The sequence below is a fragment of the Podarcis pityusensis genome (genome assembly GCF_964106645.2).
Source record: "Podarcis pityusensis genome assembly, chromosome: 1".
NCBI lineage: Eukaryota > Metazoa > Chordata > Lepidosauria > Squamata > Lacertidae > Podarcis > Podarcis pityusensis.
The window spans coordinates 60534292-60561794 of record NC_138028.1 but is presented as its reverse complement, the minus strand read 5'-3'; the positions used below and the strand labels follow the sequence as shown (position 1 = coordinate 60561794).

General features: G+C 40.1%; 1 protein-coding gene across 1 annotated transcript in view; it reads right to left on the bottom strand.

The window, feature by feature from the left end:
* Positions 1-27503, bottom strand: part of PRMT3 (protein arginine methyltransferase 3) — a 60174-nt gene that overhangs the window by 10168 nt on the left and 22503 nt on the right. The window contains exons 11-13 of the mRNA XM_080983387.1: positions 20419-20497; positions 11475-11662; positions 7668-7754 (exon numbers count right to left, since the gene is read on the bottom strand). Coding sequence (XP_080839513.1) covers positions 7668-7754; positions 11475-11662; positions 20419-20497 — 354 coding nt within the window. The remainder of the gene's footprint in view (positions 1-7667; positions 7755-11474; positions 11663-20418; positions 20498-27503) is intronic.

The window sequence follows — 27503 nt, the reverse complement described above, 5'->3', positions numbered from 1 at the left end:
ACCTTGATGTCATTCAGCAAATACAACAGCTCCTTAACATGTTGTTTAAGGCCAGCAAGTATGAAGGGTTAAAGCTGTGGCCTTTATTCAGTTAAGGTTTGTCCTTCCATTTTCATTACTGTAATAGAAGCAATATTGTTGTGTTTCTGGGGTATGGAGAATGGGGAGCTACTCAAATACACTGCTCAGAATCAAAGTACAAATGAAAAGACTACCAAAGTCAACCAAAACTGTCCAAAGCATGCATTCATTTGTCTGGTTACTTTAAGAGAGCCCTTGCCTCTGGTGCATCAAACTGTGTTGCAGAAAATGCATCAGATCATCAGAAGGAAGTAAGAAGAGCTTCTGGATAAGGCCAGGCCAAAGGCCCTTCTAGTCCAACAACCAGATGCCCATGGGAAGGCCCCAAGCAGACCCTGAGTGCAACAGAGCTCTCATCACTTGTGATCCTAGCAACTGGCTTTCAGATGCATACCGCCTTCAACAGTGGAAGTGAAACACAACCATCAGGGTTAGTAGTCACTGATAGCCTTATCTTCCATGAATTGGTCTAATCCTCTTCTAAAGCCCTCGCTACCTCTTGTGACAACACACTCCCTAGTTTTTGCTACATGCCTAAACCACAAGAAGCTAAATGCTACATACAAGTCCAGTTAAGACCATCTTCCAGTTGCAAGAACGATGGAAAGCGGCCTACATATTGCCAAACACCCACAAAGCCTAATTATGCTCTCAATCCCACCCCAGCCAATAAGCATGGATTCAATAGATACAAACTCTAAAATGTTCCCTCAAATAACCCTGGCTAGTGAGCACCACATGGTTCCTTTCCCCACTGTCTGCTGCTGACTGATGCAACTTTCAAACAGAAATCTGCATCTGAATGTGGGCAGCATTCTCTGTACAAGAACATGGATGAAAGGCTGCTCATGAAGGACATCTGTCAAACACCCCACTGCCACCAAGAATGAAGCATCGTTCACAAGTTTTCCTCAATAACTGGAAAGTTTTAAATTGCAATTGGTATTGATAAGCACCAAACGGTGACAAGGTCCTTCAAGAATACACCAATAAGTGAATACAACAATCTGGAATGGTTCTAGTGTTCAGTCATATTCTAGCACTACCCAATCCAAAGCACTAAAATGATGCACCTATTTCAGAGCACAAGGGGACTCCTACTTCATAGGACTTTAGCCAGTACTTTACCTTACCTAACAGAACGCTAAATCCTGATGAAGCAACTGCAGTGCTTCTATATTCCACAGGCCGGATCCACAGTGTGTCCCTCCCATGAAGTGAAAGAGGCCCAGATTCAGCAGAGGCTCCCACTGGAGAAAGGGTAGGGAGACAATTTCCCCCTGTTTTCCCCTTCCCTTTCCACCCCCCTACCCCACCCATCTCATGGCCCTGGATGGTTCCTCAGCCTTGCACTGCAGATTCCTCCCTTTTCTCCATCCAGCAGGAGCATCGTGTGAGTGGAGAAATACTGAATAAGCAAGTTATGCTTTTTAACTATTTGGCTTTCTTTCCTCATCACCCCAGGCAATGGAACAAATGCATTCCCCTCCTTTGCATTATTAGCACAGTGCTCTCTACTGTCATACAGGAAGTGGGAAACTGCCTTATATCACGTCATGCAACAGATCTTTCCCTCTCCCCACCACCCCTAAAAAGCCTCTCCAGAGAGTCACCCCACATTGTGGGCTGTGTTCCACAGGGCTGCAGGGGGCAAGGGAATTCCCCCAAATCTGGCACAGAGGTCTTGCACTTTGCACATCACCGTCCACAATGTCTGTTAGGTCTTCCCAAGTCTCTGGAAAGGCTGGGAGGGGACTCTAGGGGAAAACATACATTGTGCAAGCTGCCTTCTGTTCATGAAACACTGCATACACTCCTGTGTTTTAATTTTCCTACCACGAGTGGGCAATTTTAAAACACATTGAGAGTTATTCAACTATATTTTACTTAGAGTAGACGCACTGAAATTAATGAACATGACTAAGTTAGGCCCATTAATTTCAACAGGTCTACTCTGAGTAAAACTTGGTTGAATGTCTGCTATTCATATTTCCCCTTTCTGTGCAAATTGCTGGATTCTATGATATTTTATATTCTGTTTCTTTCCCAGTTGTGGCACTGTCTGATGTATGTCAAAGCCACAGTCGGAGACCCAAATATCTTTGGGGGGTTTTTTATTAAAGGGGAAGGCTAGCTTGAACAACTAATGTTACACCATTCCTCCCACTTTAGTTTTCTGTCTTCCTTCTTAAAAGTTGCATATATCTTTTATCTCTTAATATTACAGACTGGCTGTCGAACGAAAGACCAGTGTACTTCCCCACAGTTTATCTTCTGCAGAACCATTCTAACTGAGACTTGCTATATACATTTGAGAGATGAGATAGCTTCGTAATTTAGCAGAGCAATCATTTTTATTTATTTGACCTTTTATCCAACATTGTACGAACAGCTTTGAGACAAGATAAAAAATATATTTTTTTAAGTTAAAGCAGAAAGGTCAGTGTAGAAAATAGAATATAAAGATAAAAACTGCAATAAAACTGAAAATGGTGTTGACTCTTAGAAACAGTTACTTCAGGTATTATTTTGTTTTACATGCAAGTGACTTATGCTTGCTTTTACCTCCTTCCCCACCACAGCACTTCGTCTGACAAGAGATATATGGGCCCCCAGAGAAATAATCACAATAGACTCCAGCATCTCCACTAGAGTCATTCAAACACTATTCTCTGAACAGTAACCAGTAGGAAATTGAAAGCAAACACAATGGGATTGGCCGTATACAACTGAAGATCTGGCCTATTGAGCACTGCGAAAGGATGCTTTTTGTTAAAGATACACCGCAGTAGAGTAATTATTCTGCCTTCTGTTCTCAACATCCCATCAACAGACAGAACTGCTCTGCATGTTGAAGGGAAGGCGGTTGTTTTGAAAAGTAGGCAAGCAAAAAAAGAGCAAGGAGGTTAATGAGATGTAGAAATTCACCCAAAAAAAAAACCCCACCTCACACCAAATTTCTCCTGCTCATAAACCAAGTCAGCTATGCAGAGGGGGAAAGGAGGAGCACCAGAGCTGCAAATGTGATCATTAAGCCTGTATGCAGACCTGTGAAATCAATTCACAGACCAAGCTGACATTGAAATATAAGCCAGGCTAGTTTGCCTTAATGTAGAAATTCTCCCAAATATATTACTGGTAACATATAAATAATCAGACATCAGTAGCCATAATGTAACCAATCTGGGAACTGCAAGTACAAGGTGTGTCTCTCTCCGTGTGTGCATGATTTCTCACACAAATCAAATATATTGCAGCTCTGTGCCTTAATTATTTGTTCTGTTGCCACAGCGGGGCACAATTTTATTCACAGAAACCACAAAATAAGCAGTCTCTCTCTCTAAAAAAAAATCAGTGTCTGTTGAAGATGGTCGAACACCCAGTTTACTCATTTGTTATCCTGTATTTCAGGCTCATTTTTATTAAGAACAGAGCAAAGCGCAGATTTGAGCAAATCTCAAATCTGCTTCTTCATTTACCTGCGCCGCTTCTTTGGGAAAACACTTCTGTTCCCAATTGTAAATCCCTGTCTGATTTATACAAACCCCTGTGAAACCAGTTAAAAGCAATTTGACCAATTCACTTAGGAGAGAGGAAATTAAAAGTTACCATCATCGCTATCAGCTGCAGGGAGTAATTTATCATTTTTGTTCCTCGTCAGTATCGTGTTCCAACAGCATGCAGCTAGAGCAGATACAATTAGGCAGCTGGCCACAGAAGTAGGAGGATAATGTGCTTTTGATGGAGTTTATCCAAGCATGGAGATGAAATGCTTGTAAGCCATGCAGCAGAGAGGGAGAGGGAGACAGACAATCACTATGTTCTTGGTGCAGAAATATCACTTTTGTTTTTAAAATGATTATTTCTTAAATGAAAACAACTCAGTACCTCAAGATTACTGAATGATTCTTACTCTTCAAAGGGGGAGGGGGGTACTGAAGAAAATTTACTTCATTTATTGTACCCTGTACAAAGCCTCATTCCATCTCAAAAGTAGAATAACCAAGGATATTAGGTATTATTCAAGTAGTCTTTGTACCATACTATTCAAAGTTTGATACTGTCTGAAAATTAAATCATCTTCAGCCTTGTACAACTGCTTCTCATATGGCAAAGCATTAGATTTTTATTCCTTGATGAAAGCAGTTCCTCTTTCATTCATCACTTCCAAGTTGGGGTCTGCAAAGATCATGGAGGGGAAATAAATTTTCTCCACCCTGGTATAGTAGTGAATTGCTGAACTTTGCAGCCAGATAACTGGATTCCTGCTCACCTAGCTCTAAATCTCAGCAGTCTATTGCTATAACCTAATTGACCTATAGTGGTGATACCTGAGATTTGGGTCTATTAGTAGCTGCCTGGCTCACACAATTTCAACAATACAGATTGAGGTAGGAGGGTATTTTTCCTCCCACTGGAGAGTATATGAGAGTTTCGGTGCAAAACTGGGTCAGCATAAGTATGTGCCATGCATCTCCTGACGTCAACACTCCACCCCCAGGATAATGTTAAGTTGTTAGGGGGTGAACGAGATCAATATATGCTTAATCCTGTTTTCTTCATACCACCATTTCCCTCTAGATAACACAACAACATTTAATGCATCCAAGACAGCAATGAGCATGGCAGTCCTTAGCTTTTAAAATTATAAGCAAATAAGTTCCTGCATATCTGGGGAGTTATCCAATCTACCACCTCCTCTGTGGATGAGCCAGAAGTTATGTGTGGAACCACCCGAGTTTGAATCAGAAGAGAAAGCAGGGTTAAAATTTGCATTGCCTATCCTTACTGCACCCAACCCCGAAACCAGCCAATCATGTGGCAGAACTCTCAGCAGTCTTTAAAGGGCCCTCAAAGGCAGATTCCATGCTTTTAGGGTGAACCCTACATGTCCACTCAGAAGTAAGTTTCATCATATTCAACAGGGCTTACTGCCAGGTAAGTGGGTGGAGGACTGACGCCTTAGCCATATAGCAAAACTTAATAAGTAACATTTTAGATCACCGCTAACACCACCAAGAACCTATCAACAGCAATTGATACTGAACTTATTAACTGATATTAACTAAAAGCTTCTCACAATACCTGTTTTGTGCTAGAGAGGAAACCATCTATTAAGCTCATTAATTTTAGTATGTATACTGTGATTTCAATCAAGTAAACTTGTGCAATTGAATTTAGTTTTTTAGCCTGCTTAATCCCAAAAGCTCTGTGAATGTAGCAATATATTAAAGCTGATTATCAGACATTTTAAGAGTACCTATGGGGGGGGGGACACCAGATATCCATGCACATGGTGTGCTTGTATTTCTGCTCTTTGCTTACAGAGCCCATGAGGTTGGGTAAAGTAGTGGAAGCAGAAGAGGCGGTACCCTGCCTGTTCAACCGCTTGCAGAATGCTCCCTCTTGCCGGGAGCATTCCAGCGCATGACAGTGCCCCGGGGCAGAGAAGATGAGTATTAAAACATTGAATGCTCCCCCTCTCATGTGAGGCGTGGTGTGGCAGGGGGGAAGGGAGAGGTACATTCCCGTTTCACCTCAGGTGATGAAATGGAACGGGCCACCCGTTTCCTTATATATGTGAAATTTCAAATTGGCCTATGGTGAGAACATGCATACACATGGTCAGCTTGGTCTGAAATGAATTGCCAAAAAGACACTGAAGAATAAAATGGTTGTATGGCTCGAACAGCCAAAATACAATAATTTACAGAAATCTGAAATGGTTATTTTGAGTAAAATTGTTTACAGGCTTCACAACCCACTTTGCCTAAACACACATCTTACACTTTGCTTGTATCTATGATAGAGATGGGAAGTTGACATATAAGGATTGGGGAATGGCACAGAGGATCAGGCCCACAATAATGGCGGCCTAGAGCTCCATTGAAAATGGCAGGTGTTTGGGTCATGAGAAAGCAGGGGTAGAGGAGAACAGGCAGATTTATGAAGAGGGAGGGAGTGTTAAAATAGTTGCCTGTTTCAAGATGACTAGGAATTTCACAGTGACCTGCAAACCTGGGTCAGTGACTGTATATTAAAGTTCTAAGAGTGGCTGAGCATGAATCTCTAGATATATGCCAAAGTCTACTTTCCAGTGCTGTAGACTGTGCCTGACCCGTAAATATCCCGATGTAAAGCTAAGGAATTTATAGTAGCAACGTGGCTTGATTGGAACTCTCCCCAAATGGTTCTAAAAATAGAAATATTGCCTTGAAGAACAACGTTCAACTTCCTCTTCCCTTAAGTTTCTGGACTAAATCAAATAGAAAACACACATTGTGGTGTCAATAACTGGACACAGTATTCCAAGTGTGGCCTGAGCAAGGCATAATAGAATGGAACTATTACTTTGCTTGATCTGGACACTACACTTCTGTTGATGTAGTTTGACTCTGAACTGAGACTCTAACCTATCTTTCCTCAAAGGGGAAAAACAGCCACATTAGTTTTAAGACCAAAAATGTTATGACATTAAACCTTTATTCTTGTATCTTAAGCCAAACTAAAATTCTACATACAGAAAATCAAGGGTGAATATTTGTCCAGCTGAAGAAATACACTTTTAAACCATCTTCAAAATCTCCAATACATATAATGGATTTATTGTTCATTTACTGCAAGGTTAGGCAGCCTGATGTGATGGATGGACTGTCAGCCTCTAACTAAACTGCTATACTCCATCACAAAAGGAGTGGAAATTCTGGTCATAAGATGTCAATAATCTTACATGATGAAGTACGCAATACTTGACAAAGTGTTTTGTTTTTTTGCGCAACACCACAAATCTCTGATCCAAAACTAGAAACTTCCAAGCCAAACATTTCACCTGTATCACTATATTTTTAAGGCTGGCGAACACAAGTGTATATAAAAAGCAATAAATACAAGCTTTGGTTCGAAAATGAAGTTACAACCCATACCCCAAACCCACACAAATAAACAGGAAGATACAAGCAATGATATATGTGAAGGCAATATGCAGAAACCGCTTTACTGGAAAAGTGGGTGTAAAAATTACAATTCATAGTGAGAAAGGGAGAAACTCCATATGAAAGGGGTCACAAAGAGTTCAGAAGGTGGGTGGAGGATAAATTGTTAAAAGGAGATATCAGATAAGCTTGTGACAAGTGGAAAGGAAGGAATTGTGAAACAAGCTTACACAGGAAAAAGAGTAAAAAAGTATTAGAATGTAAAAAAAATAAGGGAGATGAAAGAGAAACAGGGACAACCCAAGACACTTTGGTACCTGAGGCGACCACAAATTGGTGCCCCTCTTCTGCCAGCGCAGAACGGTTGAGTGAAGATCTACATCAGGAATAAAGGGGGAATAACGTTCTACATGGCTGGCCCCAAGGAGAGAGGACTTAAGAGGAATGGCATAACTGCTGGTGTAAGGAACACATTATACAAGATGGGAGACACTGCTTGACAAGATTGCAATACACCAATGGCTATCAGGTAATGCCAACATTTAATCCCGTAGCCATGGTCCATAGCTAGTTAGTTCGCAAATGAAGGCTTTGACCAAAGGTTTCAAAAGCGCGGCAATCAAACCCCCAGAAATGCTGAAATAAAATATTTACCGTACACACGGAAGTCTCTGTTACTCTCAGAGTGAAGTCTGATGAAAAATTCAGTTCTGAAACCGATACAACATGGCAATCGATCCGCTGCAAGAAAGTGCAGAGTCTTGTGTGAGAACAAAGCAGAAGCCTAGTATCTGCGTGGAATCTATGGAGACTGTTTTAATCATCTCTGTATAATAGACCTGAAATAAAGCTTATTCTCAAAAGCAACCTACATGGAAACTAGTTGCCTACCAGGTGTATATGGCAAAAAACTGGAAATTTTAGCCTCTAAGTGCAAGCTCAGGACTCCCAATGGCTTTATAACTGCAGTCTTCTAAAAGCACATGATAAATGAAACTCTTAAGGTTCAAAAGTTGCTTGCAATGCTGTTTGCAGAAGATGAACTGGGGGTAGGACTCTGAAGTCTCACTTGGATGCAGTTAGACTCTATGTTCTTCAGCCTACGACCAGAAAGTTAAAATTGTCGGGATGCTTTTTTTTATAGAGATATGTTTCTCATAGGGATAATGCTTCCATTCAGAAAAAAATGGGCTTATATGTGAAGTCCTAAGCGGCAAGAAAATGAGCTCTCTATGTCAAGTACATACTATACATCCTATATAAAACTGATATTTATTGAAGATATATCATATGTAAAGCAATTCTAAGCTGAAGGTGGATTAGCATATTTCATGGCTTGATGAGTCTTATATATGGCATCATCAGAGTCCTAATAATAGGGCACATGAAAATCAAATCAAGGTGAGGCACAATCCTCAGATTTACAGCAGCAGTCTAGCTTTAATCCCTACATATTCCCACATAGTGTTTTCACACATATTTGTTCACCCATCCTTTTATTTGGATACTTATTTATTTGAAAAAGACTCCTGAACAGCAACTGGGCTCCCAGCAGGACTCGCAAGTCCATTTATGACTGGACATCTCTCTCTCTCTCTCTCTCTCTCTCTCTCTCTCTCTCACACACACACACACACACACACACACCACCTTCTTTTGTTAAAAATCAAAATTGGTACATTTGTCTGTAATTTCTTTAACCCTTCTTGGCCAATTGAATAATATGCAAATATAATGTATGTTCCATATCCTGGATAATGGTAGGGATATGAAAGGCAACTCCATCATTTTACTAACCTTGGAAATGGCAAACAAAGGAATACTGCAGAGCTATGGTGTCATAATCATGTCAGCCAATGAGGGACATTTAAACACCTTCTGTTGCTCAGCCATTCTTGTTTGTCCACCATCAGGAGTGGTGAAATCCAGTGTCTACAAAGCTGAGAGCATTCTCTGTGGCAGCCCCACGGCTGTGGAATTCATTGCCAACTGGACTGTCAGGTCACAACACTACAGAGTTCTTGGAAATGTCTGAAGGCTTGCATATTTTTTTTTTTAAAAGGCTAATATATCGGCTTGTTTCCTACTGTTGACTACCTTTGTAATTTTGGGCTAGCTGTATGTTTTATCAGTTGCTGGGTCACACTATTACATCTATGACTATTTTGTATGATTTTCTGTGTTACTCTGGAACATTTAATACATTACTGCTATATGTTTGCACAACTTTATATTATTTTTGATGCCTTATGAAAAATTCTTGAAACTGGGATGTGACTTTTCTAAACAAAGAGGTTACTGAATAGGACTATTAGTAACTGCTCATCTTACAGAAAAGAAATCCCTTTAAAAGTCAAAATTTGACACAGAAGCTGTCAGATTTTAACGAGGCTGAGTGGAGTATGACAAAACCATTACTCAGGGTAATAAATGCCAGATTCAGAGGTGAAACATATACATTCTTAGTCATCATATGATTAACTAGGTACATTTTTATAATTTCCTCAATATTTGAAAATCATCAGCTTTATGGAACAATTATTGATTTTGGTTGTTTACTCAGGATGACATTCTTAGTGAATTCATTAATTTTACTACATGTTATACAGAAAAATGGATAGTCAACATTTAAAGACTTATTTGGAAGTTTTATCTATCAATTCCACTCAAGCAATTATTTTCCAGCCTGCAATGTAAAAGTAGGTTGTTAAGCAACAACAGCATCTCAAAGTAGTCATAACCAAAACAGGCTTGTCACTCTTTTAAATCTGTTAGAGATGCACAGGGAGCCTGAATTAAGGGGATCCCTATTTTTCTCCAGGAATAAATCTAAGGCAATGAGGGCTACTATACAGTGGTACCTTGGTTCTCAAACACCTTGGTACTTAAACGACTTGGAACCCAAACACTGCAAACCTGGAAGTGTTCCGGTTTGCGAACCTTTTTCGGAAGCCGAATGTGCTCTGTTTTGAGTGCCACACTTCTGTTTTGAGTATTACGCTGAGGTCTGTCTGTTTTTGCTATTTATTTTGCGTTTTCGTTTTTTGCAGCTTTTTTGTTTTGTTTTTGTGACTGTGTGGAACCCAGTTCACCTACTGATTGATTGGCTATGTGACTGCAGTACATTGTTTACTGCTTTCATTTTATGGATCAATTGTGTCGTTAGATAGCAAAATTCATGTTAAATTGCTGTTTTAGGGGTTGTTTTTAAAAGTCTGGAATGGATTAATCCATTTTGCATTACTTTCTGTGGGAAAGTGCGCCTTGGTTTTGGAACGGACTTCCGGAATGGATTAAGTTAGAGAACCAAGATACCACTGCACAAGATTTAGAGGGAGGTGTTACAAATTAAAATTGTGGTTGAATAATTTTGTGTAATAAATATTCTCTCTTTTAAAGAGGAATGTAGCCTATTGTGCTCTAGATGGGAGGGGGAAACGATGCCGTTGGTCTAGGGTTGTACATTATCAGAGCATTGAATGCATTCAATTTCACACAGCGACAATGCTGTTCTTATGAAAATATAAGATTGCCTTTTCAGATAATAGTTAAAAAGGGGAGGGGATTAGAAAGGAACTTTCCCCCAATTGCTTCAGTTAAGCACACCTAAGTGGTACATGCAGCAATGTTTGTGTGATTTTCTCTAATGTTTATCTACAGAGGTACTACAATATATGTTTACATGGAAAGCTATATACTTCTTAACCAATCATCTCGTTTCTTCTACCATTAATGGTGTCGTGTACTTGTTAGTATTGCACTAGGACCTGAAGACCAGGGTTCAGATCAGTCAGTCATTGTCTCTCAGCCCAGTCCAACTCTCAGGGTATTTATGAGGAAAAATTATGTACCGTATGTCACTCTGAAGTCCTTTGAGGAAAGGTGTAATAAATGAAATGAAAATACTCTTTAGCACTCAGGCTTCCTTCATAACACTGAATATGCAAATATTCAAGGATTTTAGCAAACAATATAACTAATAATTATAGCATAATTAATTACAATATAATTAATGCAGCTCCAAAGCCTATAATTAAGCATACCAGAGACAGAGCATGACCAGGTGGAGAAAATAAAAGATGGGGAGACAAGCAGAAATTGGAGTTAAGTTTTAAAGACAGCCTCTTGAGACATTTAACAGGTTCCAGATGGAACCAACAGAGAACTGCACATCACTTTTGACGTATAGATGTTAAATGAACAATGGGCAGGTAGCCATTACACCTCCTCATTTTATTTCTGTCTTTATTAGTTTTGTGGTGGGAAAGAAGAGAGAAAAACTACTACGAGAAGGCTGCAAAATCCATAAAGATGTGCGCAAAATATTAGTATCACGGACTCCATAATTTATTAACACTGAATGGCTAGGGGGAAACAAAACATATTATATGTAAGAACAGCTTACACTGTGTTAACAATTATACATTCTTTTCTAGAAATTTACATTATTTGGTACAGTACCTTGATGACACAAGCTTCAGATATAAGCGTGCCTGGGTCTAACACTTCCACAACAGCTTCTGGAATGACAGCCTTCTTCATGCAGGACATGTTGAAGCCATACACATCATCCCAAAAAGCTAACCTGTCTGCATGCTTCTTGAGGTCACTGACAGCCACCAGGCTGATGCTGCAGATGTCAGGATACACTGCAAAGAGACATTGCAAATAATTTATTGACAACAAACAATGGTACAAGTTCCCTTTTGTCTTAGCATTGACTTTAATTTGAAATATACGAGGAAATTTACCACAAGCAAAAACAGACAAATCTACCGTTTTGAGGAAAAACCTATTTTTTAAAAATCCATTTCATGGGATTCATTGTTGTTGTCTTGGTTGAAACAAAGGCATGGCAACAGCTGGGGGAAGTGGTGATAAGCAGAACCTGAGACAGATCAATGGCTCTGCATACATGACAGCTGTCACACAAATGGGCACATGGAGTATACAGTGACGGCTGTTTCAGTCAATATTGCTGATTTTTTTTTTTTAATCTTTCCTTGCTATATATTAGGCTTGTTCCTGGACTATCAGCAGTAGCTCTGTGCTACAGTAGACAAAGCACTGTTAAGTCAAGAATCTCTTTCCAAAATGACAGTGCTGTATTTGGTAAGCAGGGGAACACAGGAAAACTCGCCAAGTAGCACCAGAAATGTGCTACCACATTAGCAGAGGAAGGTAATGAAGTGATGCATTTTATCTGATTTATATTGTAAGCTTCCTAGCAATGAAAAATACCTATATCATCCAAAAAGCAGGGTGATGTCTAACAAATATACCACCCTTTTATAACATTCATATTTTAGATAACATAATGACCAAACAAATGAGGCCTATCAGATGATGTGCTGCTTTGTTTGTGTAAAAACCTGAACTAGGATGAGTTTAATTCTGTTGTTCTTTGTATATCCAGCTTTTAAAAGAGACATGAAACTGAAGGCTAGTTACAAAAATTAAAATGCAACAGGCAAATTGCAAGCACCAATTAAACATATGCGCCAGAGTTTCTTTGTGTTTCTTGTTCAGCAGCTACACTAAACAATTTTATTCAGATGGAAGGCTACTCAAATAGCAGTTGTTGAAAAGGAAAGCAACCAAACTCTGCTCCAATGCATACCCACTGTGGCCAACGCGTCCCTGGGTCACAAAACCAAACAGAGCGTTAAGGGTACAAATCAGACCACAATAAGCATGCTCAGAAGCTGTGATCTGGCCTGTGCCCTTAATGCTCCTGACCAAGAAACACATTAGCCACAGAAAACTTACATCAGCACTTCTTGTTTTGAATTGTGCAGCTTATTAAATTAAATCCAAGAAGCACTCTTTTAAAGTAAGTACTTTGCAAGCATAAAGTGAAGAAAAACATAACACTATAAAATTAACGTCCAATAGAAACTGTAGATTCTTCCATTTATTTATGTGAGCTGAGGCAGTTCTATTAGCACAACATGGGAGATATCTCTCCTTTTCCCAATTCCCACCAATTTAAGTGCAGCCCAGTATGCCCTATTTCATAAGAGGTTGGTGATCCTGCTTTAACACTACCACTAGGTCCACCCATTCATCAACTCGTGTCTTGCTTGACAGCCAACTTTCAGAATTCAGTTCAGCAGTAGGCATGGAGCTTTCTCTGCTTGTGGCTTGTGGCATTCAGGCCATTATTTAGATGTTCATTATGGTTTTACAGTGCTTCCATGAAAAGCTTGCTTTTTAAAAAATTGTCTTTAGCAGAAAAGTTCCAGCCCAAGAAGTATTAAAGTTATTATTTATCTTACCCATCTAAAAACACAATAGGAAAAGGAGCCAACATATTTTGAATAATCCACTTCCGTGATGGGTCATTTTGATTTCTTTAAACCCCATGCTACTTAGGAAAGTAAAACCACTCCCATGCAAGAACCTTTTATTTCATACATATTCCATTACTTAGTTTTTAATCTGATTGAAGTATTTCTCACCACACGTAATATTAAACTGCTGATCAGACATCTCTTAGAGAAGCGCACTTTAGAAATTCATAGGTTTGTCATCTGTGTCCTTCTCGACTCACTGCCCCCGAATCATTTGTCATTAGTAACAGCTCACACGGGGAGCAAAGCAAGATGGGAAATCTTTTATCCCTCAGCAATGCCTCACAAATGTAAGGACATTAAAAGGGTAAGATCATAGTAACTGCAGGGCTAGAGGCATAGCTGTAAATGATTATCATTTGAAGGTGGAAAAGCAAATATAACCAATCACCTTTCTCATATAATACTTTTAGCTCCAGCCTGAAAGCCCCCTATTTTAGGGATCAGGCTTTTGGAAAGCTTGAGGTAGAAGATGACACAGCAACCAACCATTAGCCCACACTATGACAACAAAGTTAAGTCACATAAAACTATGGCTGGAATAAATGATTAGCACTTGGCTAAGTTAAAGCGGTAACAAAAAGATGATCATAGAAACACAGGTGGGAAGTATTGATACTTTTCTTTCTTTGTTCTGGGGCCTTAATAAAGTTGCACACACCCGCTGTACCTTCCAAGCATAAATGAAACCTAAATATTCCTCAGCCAGCACAGCTTGTACACTAAGGTTGCAGTATCTATTTTACCTCAAAGGTGCAATGTAAACTTTTAACTTCTCTGGAATATATGAAACACTATGATGAAAGGTACTGTGAACAACTGTTTTAAACTAGTAGGCAAAATAGCTCACGAGCTACAACTGCCCAAAGGAGGAAGCGTCCTATTTAAAATTCTGCTAAATGAGCTGTACAGTTAAGCTAGTGGCATTGTATTGAACAAGGAAAGTTGATAAATTCATGTATATCTGACAGCTAGTTAATTTTGAGTATCATGTTCCTCAGCCCCAACATATTCTGTTTTGGCAGAACTTTCACCATTTTGGCCACATTTACCATTTGAGAAGTTTCTAGGCATTTCTTGCTTTCTTTTCAGTTTGAAGGCAGCCTATGCTTATGTCTTGGAGAACAGAAATGAGATACAGAAATTAAAGGGCAATGAAGAAAAGCTTTTTATTTTTATTTTTTTTAAAGTGATACGCCTTTTTGTGTTTTACTTGCTTTTAGTTTTTATTATATTTTGTACATGCCCTAGATATATGGAAGGCCATTAATAACTAACAATAACAAAAATAAAAAGAAGCTATGCCAGGACCACTCCCATTAATCAGGTTACACACACACATACACTGTTGTCGTGTCAAATCCCATGAATTATAATAACCTGCACTAGACTATTTCAAAGCATATTCATTATAAATCTCCATCTTTCCTTCCGTCAGGCAAGGAGGTTACTGGACCTCTAGACTAACTCTTGAAAAAGTTCCATCCTAAAATTAATGTAGCATATTTTTATCTCAATGGTGTCTGACAGAATTATCGGTCTGTTGCTACACATGATGCAAAAGTAAATTGCATCTACTGTGGACGTTCTGCTGTTTCAACCCCACCTGCTGGCTGATTTATAGAGGAACAAATGAAACCATCTATAAAGCCTCCATTAACCTTCTAAACTAGTTGGCATTAGAGCATCAGATACAAGTGCCTGAAGGTGTAAGAGCCCTGTTTAAAATACTGCTAAATGAACTGGACTATCAGGCTAATGTATTGTATTGGGAGTGAGAAAGGAGTATAAATATTAAGCGCTTAACATCTATTATCACTCATCAATCTTTTCTGTCCCCAAAGTGAAGAACTGTTTTCTTTCTAAAAAATTTTTTATTACATTTTCAGATTATGTATTTCAAAATGAACATCTTTCATTATAACCATACATTCAATGACTTCCCTCCCTCCCCTTCCAAGGTTCTTTTAATTTACCCACTGTTCCTGCATATATTGTATATCCATCTTATTAAGTTCTCCAATCTTATATCCCACTGCAATATATTATACTGTTGAATTTACCGTAATACTGTGAACGTTTACAACTGTGTACGTATTTTCTACATACTCAGCAAAAAATTCCACTCCTCTTTAAATATCTGTTCTTCTTGCTCTCTTATTTCACTTGTTAGACTTGATAACTCTGCCTATTCTAACATCTTAAGTTGTCAATCTTCCTTACTAGGAACCTCCCTCACCATCCATTTTTGGGCTAACAAGATCTGAGCCGCCATTGTTGAATACATAACTAAGTTTTTCTGAGACCTGGGCACCTCTGTCTGCACCATTCCTAACAAGAATGCCTCTGGTTTTGGGGGGAACCTTGTTCTAAACATTTCCCCCCATCTCATTATATATCATTCCCCAATATTCTTTAATTATTTTGCATGCCCACTACACATGAAAAAGAGTTCCTTCTATTTCTTTACATTTCCAACACAAATCCGATTCTAATTTATACATATCAGCTAGTTTACTTGTGGGTGGATACCATCTATGAATCCTTTTCTTGTAGTTCTCTTTCAACATATAGCATGCTATGAATTTCAAGTCTTTCTTGCAAAGATTCTCCCAGAGGTTTAGTTCTATATCATACCCTATATCAATTGCCCAGTGGGTCATTGAGGCTTTAACTAGCTCATCTTTTGTTTCCCATTCCAATAAAAGTGTGTACATTTTAGACAATAGTTTTTCCTTATTCTGCAATAACTCTTTCAAATTGTGAACTTTGGTCTAAAATTTTTTTTTTCTTATCTAATTTAAACATATAAAGTTAATAATACTGTAACCAATCAGTAACATGGCTCCTTAGTTCTTCCATATGTTTCAATCTGGGTTCATTCCCTGTGAAATCTAGCAAGTATCTAAAGAATGGCTACTGTATATCCATGTTGATGCTCTTTATTGTAATTGCTTCAGTTGGCAATAACCAGTTTTTTTCCTTCCAACAGGTTTTTGTATTTCTCGCACTCTGTACAAATTCCTCCTAATAATATGGTTCATGTAACTCTTGTAGATTTTAGCTTTCCCATACCAAAGACATGCATGCCAGCTGAATTTAATATGGCCTCCCAAATCTAAAATGTGAGCATTTTTTAATACAATCCATTCCCTTAGCCAACACAAACAAGCCGCCTCATAATAAAATTGAAGGTCTGGCAGCGAATAACTGTTTTCTAGCCACACCCGAATGTCATTTGAATTTTTTTATGTCAACGTTAGTATTCAAAGCCACTGGTTCAAAAGTACTGGGATATTATGCATCTATTACATTATCAATCCATAGTGTATTTACTTATCCTTTCCCAAAGATACCATTTCCCTCTTCGCTACAGGAAACTACTTCAACTCAAGTGACTTCCTAAAACCAGTCAACTGCTTTCTTAGTAACTCAGGATAATGGATTTCTTGGAAGTCCTGCTTTACTATAAACCAACAGGCCTTCTTTCCTGTTTTTTGACATCTCTAACAAATTCTATTAAATCTATTAATTCCCTGTATAGAAATTCTGTTGACTCATATCACACTATGCATCACAGGCATTTGTATAATCCAAAAATGCAGTCATAAAATTTGTTGCATCAAATACTAAGACATCGGCAATATCATTTCTAATTAACCTATATCAATAACAACTCACAAAGACCCTGCCAGACAATCAGTAATAGCCAGACTATACTCAAAAGAGACAGCTCCTGTGTCAAGTGAATCCATGGTAGTGAATTCTCATCCATTCCACTATTCATAGATTTCTACTGAACAGAAAAACCAACAGTTTTTCAGCTCACTAGAAGAGGGAACATAGTTCTTACCAACCAATTTACATCATTCTACACTGCATTGGCAGCTAACTACGAAGAAGCGGACAGAGATAACCTTCATTATGCTGGCCCAGCAATATTCCCCTCCCTAAAGCTATACTCATCACTTGCCTGCTTGAAAAGTAGAAGAACAGAGAGGACACATAGAACAGCAGCACACACTCAATCTAAGTCCTCTGTGAATGCAACTTGATGTCTACCACCTCCTCCTCCTACAGCTCCACTGACAGACAAACAGGAACAGCCCATTGGGGCTGTGAAATGACACCACCACTACAAAATGCCAGATTTGCTTCTTAAGCTGCCAGTTGCCTAATCCTGTCTTAGACAATATGTTAATTTCCTGGCTGCAATGGCTTAGTGCTTAGTGCTGAGAACTGGAGGTGGAAAAACTTAAAAATGCACAGCTGTACCATTTGCAACTCGAGTAAGGATTGTTTTCTTCAGGTTCTGCAAAACTATATATTCAAACTATATATTCACCCAAGAGGAAAAGCAAGCAGGCTGTAGAAAATAATTCAATTTTATTGAACCTCAACCTGTTGTACCATCCGTGTTTCTCTCAAGCAACTCAAATTACTATTTCCCCTCTGCGCTTAGTTACAGACACAGTGCTTTCCCCACTAATATTTCCCATGGTTTGACAGTAGAGTAAAAGAGCAACTCTCTTATTATTTTGGACACAGACATGCCAAATATAAAACATGAAGCAGCAATATTTGGCAGCTTTATAATACTACAAGATGGGCAAAGTTCCGAATTCCCAGGATTCTTTAAATGCTGCAGTCTGCCTTGAAAATATTTCCCCTGGCTAAGCACCATTTTTAATTAAGCCATCCAGCTGTGCACATTGCTAGTAGGTGGATCAGTGAGCACAGATGACTCAACAATTCCTATTGCAGAAAGTCAGAATTAGATGTTCCACAATCTAACTCTGTAAGCAGGAAGAAGGAATGAAAATACATATGAAGCGGGTTTTGGTTTGGGCCAAACTATATCCAAGTGCTTATCAGGTCTCTAATATGAAACCAATTTCCCACCAAGAAACAACTCAAACAGGTGTTTGCTCCAACTTGAAAGGGCATAAAATTCTGCCTGAGTCCTTGACCTAGTCATGGAGAAAAACAGTTGAAACAGCAGTAGAGAATGTAGGCACAGTGGTGCCTCGCAAGACGAAATTAATTCGTTCCGCGAGTTTTTTCGTCTTGCGTTTTTTTTCGTCTTGCGAAGCACGGTGTCGGAAAAGTTTTGGAAAAGCTTCAAAAATCACCAAAGTCTTCAAAAACCTCAAAAAAGGCTACCACACCGCGTGCTATGAGTTGCTCCTCGAAGTCAAGTCGCAACTGTATTAACGGTTTTATGAAAAAGGAAACAAACTTGCAAGACATTTCCGTCTTGCGAAGCAAGCCCATAGGGAAAATCGTCTTGCGAAGCAACTCAAACAACCAAAAACCCTTTCGATTTGCGAGTTTTCCGTCTTATGAGGCATTCGTCTTGCGAGGTACCACTGTATTTCAAAGGAGAAACTCACAGGTCAGAATTTCAGCTTGTTTAGAACAGTTTCTATAGATAAACTAGGAAGAGAAAGCTAGCCAGTGGTTTTGCAGCATGAAACAAGCACTGCCAATGTTTATCGCTTTTTATCATTGCTACAGAGACTGGTTTTCCAACAAACAGTTTTTCGGAGTTCTGGAGAATTGTACAGGAAAAAAGAACAAATACTCAGATTTCAATTTCATAAAAGCCTGCATATTAGGCACTGAAAAAAAGACTAGTGTAAAATAAAATGTGATGAATGCATGGGACTCTAACAACTAGAAGGGAAGAAATATATTAGAACACCCATAGATTACTATTGCTACGGAATGGCATGCCTAGGTTTTTATAATTTATCAAATTTATTATATGACTACGGCAGGTGATTCTGTAGCAATGTGCAATTTAGAACAAAAACCCTGCATACGTATGTATTAATTCATCTTTCCATTTCCAGGGTGGCATTAAAAAGGTAAACACAAACTCAGAATTAAAGAGATACATAAAACAGCAACACCACACCATACAATCATCTCTGGTTCCCACTTCCTTGAATACACCACAGAAAGAAAATCGGGTCTTTATTCAAACAAGTGAACTTCCAGAGGGGTCACAGTGTTAGCCTCTCACAGCAAGAGCAACAAGAGTATTATGTGGCACTTTTAAGGCACACAAGACTGTTTTATGAATGGAAAAGATAACCAAAGCAGATTACCAGGCATGAGATCCCTAGTGCTCCTCTAATTCTTTCTTAGCCCAGGCAACTAGTCAACATGGTAAATGGTGTCATCCTTTCAAAGGCAAAGTGGGCTTCTGTAGTCATACAGTAGCTGCATCTACATGCAATTCTAAAAACACAGTTTAGTGTCCTGTGGATGAGCTGCTATGAGCACAAACTAAGTATAGAGATTGCATACATTATACTCCTGACACTCTCTCTCATGTGTTCGTAAGACTAGGCTTTGTATGAGTTTAGTTTCACCTGTTATGCTTGAACCAGGGATTCTAGATTAGAATGAACTCTGGCAAATTTAACAAGGCAGCTTCATAAACCATGGTTTGAAGTTACTAGAGTTGGTTTTTGAAATAAAACCAGGCTGGATCAGGCCAAAGTTTCTTCTAGTCCAGCACTTTGTGCATCAGAGCTCTCCCTACCCACAACTGGTATTCAGAGGTATACTGCTTCAGACAATCACAAGCCAAGCTTTAGTAAAAGTGAAACAAACACTGCCAAACTCCTCCTCCCAAATGTATGGGAGGAGTGCTCAGAATAGCCAGTATATTAATGAACCTTTAGAAATTAGCCAGATTAGTTAGCTACCCAGCTAAGTTAGATAAATGCAGCTATTTCAATGCTCAGTTTCTGACTACCTTACTGCTGTGCTATTTACTGATTTTTAAAAATAAACTTTCAAGGTTTATACTTCAATATCTTGAAGAAGTCAAAGTGCTCTTGAAAACGCTATTTCGTTTAAGGCCCAAGTATCCCATTAATGCTTTTGTATTACCCATACTATGAAATGAATGCCTTGGAGCTTCCGCTAATGGAAACATTTTTCATCGCAGGTAAGAACTTTCTTAGTCATGCATAGCAGAATCTAAATCTTTTAGGTTTCCCCAGAGCTTGATTATTTATTAGAATTCTAAAACTAACCTGAGCCTCCTTTTGCCAGGTACTTGTCCCTTGCATAAATGACAGAATCCAGCATTGACTCAAAGAGAAGGAAATAACCCTGGGAAAACGAGAGGAAGGGGAGAAAAAAGCACCACAATGAAAAGGAGACAGTGCTACATATCAATTTAATCAAGTTCCATGTTTGAATACATTTTTCAGTTTAAAATTTGTTTTTCAAAGCACAAGTACTGGAGGATCCTTTGAAAGTTATTCTGTTCTCTACTCTACTGCAGATACCTGCTGTAATTTAGCAATTACTTCCACAAGCACTTTAACAGTTAGTGCTGTGAAATACGCAGTGTTGTGAAATAAATTCCCTCTACTATTGCCATTAGTGTCGGTTTCCCCATCCACATTCCAAATTGCAGTAAAATTGTAGGTCTCTGAAGAGATTCCCTGCCTTTGCAGAACAGAGGCTCGGTATATGTTCCCTCTTGTTCCCCCAAAAGTGGCAGGTCAGAGGACTGTGAGTATGCACAACATTTATGCTGTCAGAAAGAATTACTTGCTGCAGAGAGCCAACACTAGCCCTCAGCTAGTGTAAGAACAGCCCTGCTGGATGAGACCAAAGGCTCATCTAGTTCAGCATTCTGTTCTTACAGTGGCCAACCAGATCGCTTGTGGGAAGCCTGCAAGCAGGACCTGTGTGCAACGGTGCTCTTCCCACGAGTTATTCCCGACAACTGAGCTAGCGTTCAGAGGCATAGCGGCTCTAAAAGTGGAAATAGAACACAGCAATCAGTAGGCATGAATTTGTCTAATCCTCTTTTAAAGCCATTGGGCAACCACTGCCTCTCGTGGAAGCAAATTCCATAGTTTAACTATACACTGAATATTCAGATAATCAGCATCATTGAATGTCCCAGAGTTCCAGGATCATGGGAGAGAAAGAAAAAGTTATCCCTATCTACTTTCTCTATGCCAGGCATCATCTTAAATCCCTCTGATCATGTCTCCTGCATTCCCCCCCAAACATTTTTTTTTAAACGAAAGCACCAAATGTTGTAGGGGAGTTACTCAAATCTCTTCTTGATCATTTTGGTTGCCCTTTTCTAAACCCTTTTCAGCTCTACAGTACTCACTCAGTGCAGCAATAAAACTGCTTGCACATTGGCAAAGCTAAGCAGGTATGGTATGGTATTATATTGGATGGGAGACGGCATGTTGAGATTCCAGCATTGCAGGGAGTTGGACTAGATGACCCCCAGGATCCCTGCCAACTCTGTTATTCTATGATTTTCATGTGAGGTGATCAGAACTTATTTACACCATAGGTTTGTGTAATGGCATTGGTCTTGGCTATTTTATTTTCAATCCCTAATGATTGAATTTCCTAATGATCCAGATCTACATCTTCATGAAGCTATCCTCTACATTTCCAAGGTCTCATTCCTGGTCAGTCACCATCAGTTCATACTATGTGAGCATATATGCAAAATTAGGATTTTTGACCAAATGTGCTTCACTTTATCCAACCCAGCAAGAATGCACACAAGCACAAATTATCTTTAATTGGTTAAATGACTGAGGTTTTCTGGCTATTGCATTGAGAGATCTTTTGTTGCTCATTTGTTTTGATTTTTTTTAATTGATTCTGACTTTTATTGTTATAATCTATGGCAGGAGTAATGAACCGCCATCTCTCCCACCACATATATTTTTGGCCTCTCAGATACCTACTGATCTTCTTTACCCACTAGCCTAAAACCACTACTGGCTGCAACACAATGTTTTTATGCTGTCATGTGCTGTATGAAAAGGTGAGTCAAACTACTGCTATGCTGGTTTTCAATAAACATTGTGTTCTCTCACTGGCATTTGGTCCTGCAAGTTTTACTTCTTATGAAATATCACATCCTTGCATCTCACTAACAAACTATCCCTCATATTGAATCAAGTAATTTATTACTAATCTCTGAATGCATTGCTCTATGTGTGGTGCTCATCTCTGGTATAATTTAGAATGTAATTTCACAGGCTGCTGCCTCACCTGTAGGGGTGCCATCTGGAAAGAGAATTATACCTGACATTTTCTCCTATGATACTCAGGGACTCTCCTGCTTCTACACTGACAAGGTTCAGGATTTTTAAAAAAATAAAAACCTCGCATTAGCACCTTCAAAATTAATTACAGCAAAGGGTTCTGTACTGCACAGATATGTGAGCAGAATATTAATGACTTAGGTGAGCAGCAAAACCATGGCATGCAATTGACATGTTCACTCTGGGTGATATTCAACTCATTCCTATTCCAATAGAGCCAATGAAATCTATGGATGTAAGTTATGAAGTATGACTTAGCAGAATATCATCCAATCAGATGAACTAAATGGAGGAAATCATTTTCTCTTTATAGAAGCACACTATTGTAAGCAATAAAAAGGATTGTTTGAGGCGTATTCCTGTAGTTATAAATTGTTCTACATCAAGAAGCAGGAAAATTTAAATAAAATTAGACTGTCCTGGCTGGTGGAAAAAAAGGTTACTGTGCCCAATTTGACTTTTAAATAGAATTGGGGGAAGGGGCTTTTTGTCAAGGAAGGAAAGTCTCTTGCTTCAAATGAAAGCGTGTGTCATAAAAGACACAATAGGCAAAATTGAAGTAGGCTATAACAATTTACAAGAAATTGCATCTCTCAAAAGAAGCTGGTTACACCCTACATTTTCAGAAGCTGAAATATATTGAAGGTCATCATTTTAACACTGTCTATATAAGAAATCCACATTCCAAGGACTGTTTAGTTCAAATCAGTTTCAATTAGTTTTAACCTACTTCTCCTACTTATCTGTTCCGAGTTTAGGGATGGGGGACCCATGGCCCTCTAGATAGTTGCTGGAAACCAACTCCCTTAATTCCTGACCACTGATATACTGGGTTGGGGCTGATGGGAGTTGGAGTCCAACAACTTTAGGTTCCCCACCTCCATCCTAGTTGAAACAATGCTGCAGTGATAACAAAAGCCACGAGGGAAACATATGCCACTCTTAAAACAAGGGTGGTCGTCCTGCGCCCATCCAGATGATGTTGAACTAATTTCCATCTTCCCTGGCTATTCGCTGAAGGGCTACGTTAGTCATCTCCATCTTAAAAGACAGCAACTGCCTCAAAGGCCACATATACCCTGAGGAAACAAAGATGCAGTTGATGGCTATTTGGACCTCCAGGACCAGAGGTATCAAGTTTTTGAATGCTTGGTTGCTGGGAGTAACAGTGGTAGAGCCCTATTTGCCCTTCTCCTTGAGGGCTTCCCACTGGCATGTGTTTGGACATTGTGGGAAATAGGATGCTGGGTAGCTATCATTTCATCTGATCCAGCAGGTCTTTGGTTATGTTCTTATGACTTGTACAGTAGTTCTCGTTGTCAGGCTGGACTGAAGGTGTACCAAGAGGATGGAGAAGTGCCACTGCTTACCCCTTTGCCACTGGAGAACTTGCTTGAGGAGGTCTACCTCAAATATGACAATAGTCCTGGACACTGCCAACTCTATGCCCTCCTGAGAGATGCATCAAACATAGGTGCAAACTCTTCTAGATTCTACAACATGCTTCCAAAGGTAAGGTCTCCCCTTTCAAGACTAGCATGATAATGGGGGGGGGGGGGGAGAGAGAATCAGCCCATAACCCTAAGGCATTCTGCTTGTTCTGCTATCTGCACTCATTATTTCCAGTAGGAACGTTTAAGGAATCTAGACATGGGGTGAAATGTGAAGCCTGTGCTGAAAAGCTTTCCCCCAGGTGTACATACACATGGAACCATCTCCCTCAACTGATAAAATGAATTTTCTGAAAAACTAGCACCAGCATATTGCACAGCCGTTCTCATTTCAGTTAACTACTGAATGTAGAATTACCCTAATTACTGTAAAACAGCATTACCTCTTAAAATTCTGTACCTCGAGGGAACAGAAGCACAATTCAGACTGCATACAAAGCAGCCTTGTTCACAAAGCCTGCTCACCTAAGATATATAGTCCACTGCTCCTGCAATATGAACGATACCCAAGACACATTTCTTAGCTTCCAACTAGCACAAAAATATACGCATTGTGTGTAAACACTGACACATGCTTCTAAGCACTTCTAAATGCCATTCTAGTGCACGAGTAAAGCCTTTGAAACTATTGCTACAATATTAGCGCCAATTATTTCATATCTGTCTTCCTAACAGTATTGTTGCAGTGTATTCTAAAAGCAGCAGATTTTTAACATTATTGTCCATTTGCTAACATGGCTGCTTAACAGTACAATCCTTTGCATGTAAAAAGTCCTATTTCCAACAGGACTAATTCCCAAATAGGATTACACGGGTGGCACTGTGGGTTAAACCACAGAGCCTAGGGCTTGCCACTCAGAAAGTCGGCGGTTTGAATCCCCACAATGGGGTGAGCTCCCGTGGCTCGATCCCTGCTCCTGCCAACCTAGCAGTTTGAAAGCATGTCAAAGTGCAAGTAGATAAATAGGTACTGCTCCGGCGGGAAGGTAAATGGCGTTTCCGTGTGCTGCTCTGGTTCGCCAGAAGCGGCTTAGTCATGCTGGCCACATGACCAGGAAGCTGTACACCGGCTCCCTCGGCCAATAAAGCAAGATGAGCACCGCAACCCCAGAGTCGGCCACGACTGGACCCAATGGTCAGGGGTCTCTTTACCTTTAATTCCCAAATAATTGTGGAAAGGATTTCATCCAAAAAGGTTCATGTTGTATAGATTCTCACATACAGTACAAGTAACTTAAGATATTTAAAGTACCTCTGTTAGCACCAAGATAGACAAAAAACTATACCATAGTTTAGTGCTATGTAAGTCTTTCTTCCTTTCAAGGTTCCTGCACTCTTGCCAGTATGGTTTGGAAAAGTTCAGATTTTGCTTAGCTATGGCTTGTTGCTTCCTTCTAACCAGAAAGCAAAGTTCAAAACCAACTGTGGTTAATGTCTGAAGAAGCCTGCTTCAAACCATGGGTTATAAGACCAATCACAGTGTTAAACAACGTTTTCTGGTTTGGAGGTAACAGGCTGTAATTAGCTAAAAGTAGTAGCAAAAGCTTCCAAACTTCTCCTCCCGGCCATGAAGGTAGAGAGAGGATAGCAGTAACCAACATTTAGCAGTACATCTGAACACAATCACTGAGATCTCGCCAGCAAACAAAGGATGTATATTCAAGTACAAGTGTGCAACGGGCGTATTTAAGTAAACAGAAGAGCCAGAATAGCACAGAATTTAAACAGTTAATAATTAAATACATAAGCAGGTGTCTATTCGAGTCTAATGTCGTTACAACACAGAATCTTATGTTCAAAAAGCAGCCTTATTCCCTAAATTTCTGCAGGAAAGCTCTACTGGAGTATATCAACACATTTTCTTCAAAAGATGTTAGGTTTTAAAGTAGGTCATGTACATTTTTATTAGACTTCCATAAATTATGTATGGTATGAAAAATGGAATCAGCCTACAATATTTATCATCATGGGGCTGCTAGCCAACCAAGAAACATAAATACATTTGCTGGCAAGTGACTATTCATTCATTCACTTTTAAGTTTGAAGAAGGAAGCAAGTAATAATAATAATAATAATAATAATAATAATAATAATAATAAATTTTATTTATATCCCGCCCTCCCCAGCCAAAGCCGGGCTCAGGGCGGCTAACAACAATCAAATAATCCAACATTCTAAAACATTTCATTATAAAAATTAATTAAAATCAAATTAATGGCAACCTTTAAGCAAAGTTCTGTGCAGGTTGCCAGAGGAGGGAGTCAGGCTGGGCCCTGACCAAAGGCCTGGTGGAACAACTCTGTCTTGCAGGCCTTGCGGAAAGATGTCAGGTCCCGCAGGGCCCTAGTCTCTTGTGACAGAGCGTTCCACCAGATTGGAGCCGCAGCCGAGAAAGCCCTGGCTCTAGTTGAGGCCAGCCTAACCTCTCTGAGGCCTGGGACCTTCAGGATGTTTTTATTTGCAGACCGTAGGTTCCTCTGTGGGGCATACCAGGAGAGGCGGTCCCGTAGGTACGAGGGTCCTAGGCCGTATAGGGCTTTAAAGGTTAAAACCAGCACCTTAAACCTGATCCTGTACTCCACCGGGAGCCAGTGCAGCTGGTATAGTACCGGATGAATGTGATCTCGCAGCGAAGACCCCATAAGGAGTCTTGCCGCGGCATTCTGCACCCGCTGGAGTTTCTGGGTCAGTCTCAAGGGCAGCCCCACGTAGAGCGAGTTACAATAGTCCAGTCTGGAGGTGACCGTCACGTGGATCACAGTGGCTAGGTCAGGGCGAGAGAGATAAGGGACCAACTGCTTAGCTTGGCGGAGATGAAAAAATGCTGCCTTTGTTATAGCTGTAATCTGCGCCTCCATAGAGAGGGAGGTATCGAAGATTACACCCAAACTCTTAACGGACGGTGCTGGCACTAATTGCACCCCCGCAAGAGATGGGAGTTGCCCCCCCCAATCCCATATCGTCCCGTCCAAGCCAGAGGACCTCTGTCTTCGAAGGATTTAACTTCAACCGGCTTCCACGTAACCATCCAGCCACAGCTTCCAAACATCTGGTCAGTGTGTCTGGGGCCGAGTCAGGATGGCCATCCATCAACAGATAGAGTTGGGTGTCATCGGCATACTGATGGCAACCCAGCTCAAAACTCCGGGCGAGGGGGCGCATAAAGATGTTAAAAAGCATCGGGGAGAGTATCACACCCTGAGGCACTCCACACACCAAGGAGTGGCGCGATGACAATTCCCCCCCAAGCGCCACCCTCTGTCCCCGACCAGAGAGAAACGAGCGCAGCCACTGAAGGACTGTGCCCTGGATCCCCACGTCGGCAAGGCGGTGGTCCAGGAGTTCGTGATCGACCATGTCGAAGGCTGCTGACAGGTCTAGAAGAATCAGCAGCCCCGACCCGCCTCGATCCAGCTGCCTGCAGAGATCATCTGTTACGGCGACCAGAGCCGTCTCGGTCCCATGACCAGCGCGGAAGCCAGACTGGAATGGATCCAGAGCCGATGTTTCATCCAGAAACCTACCAAGCTGTTCAGCAACCGCTCTCTCAATCACCTTACCCAGGAATGG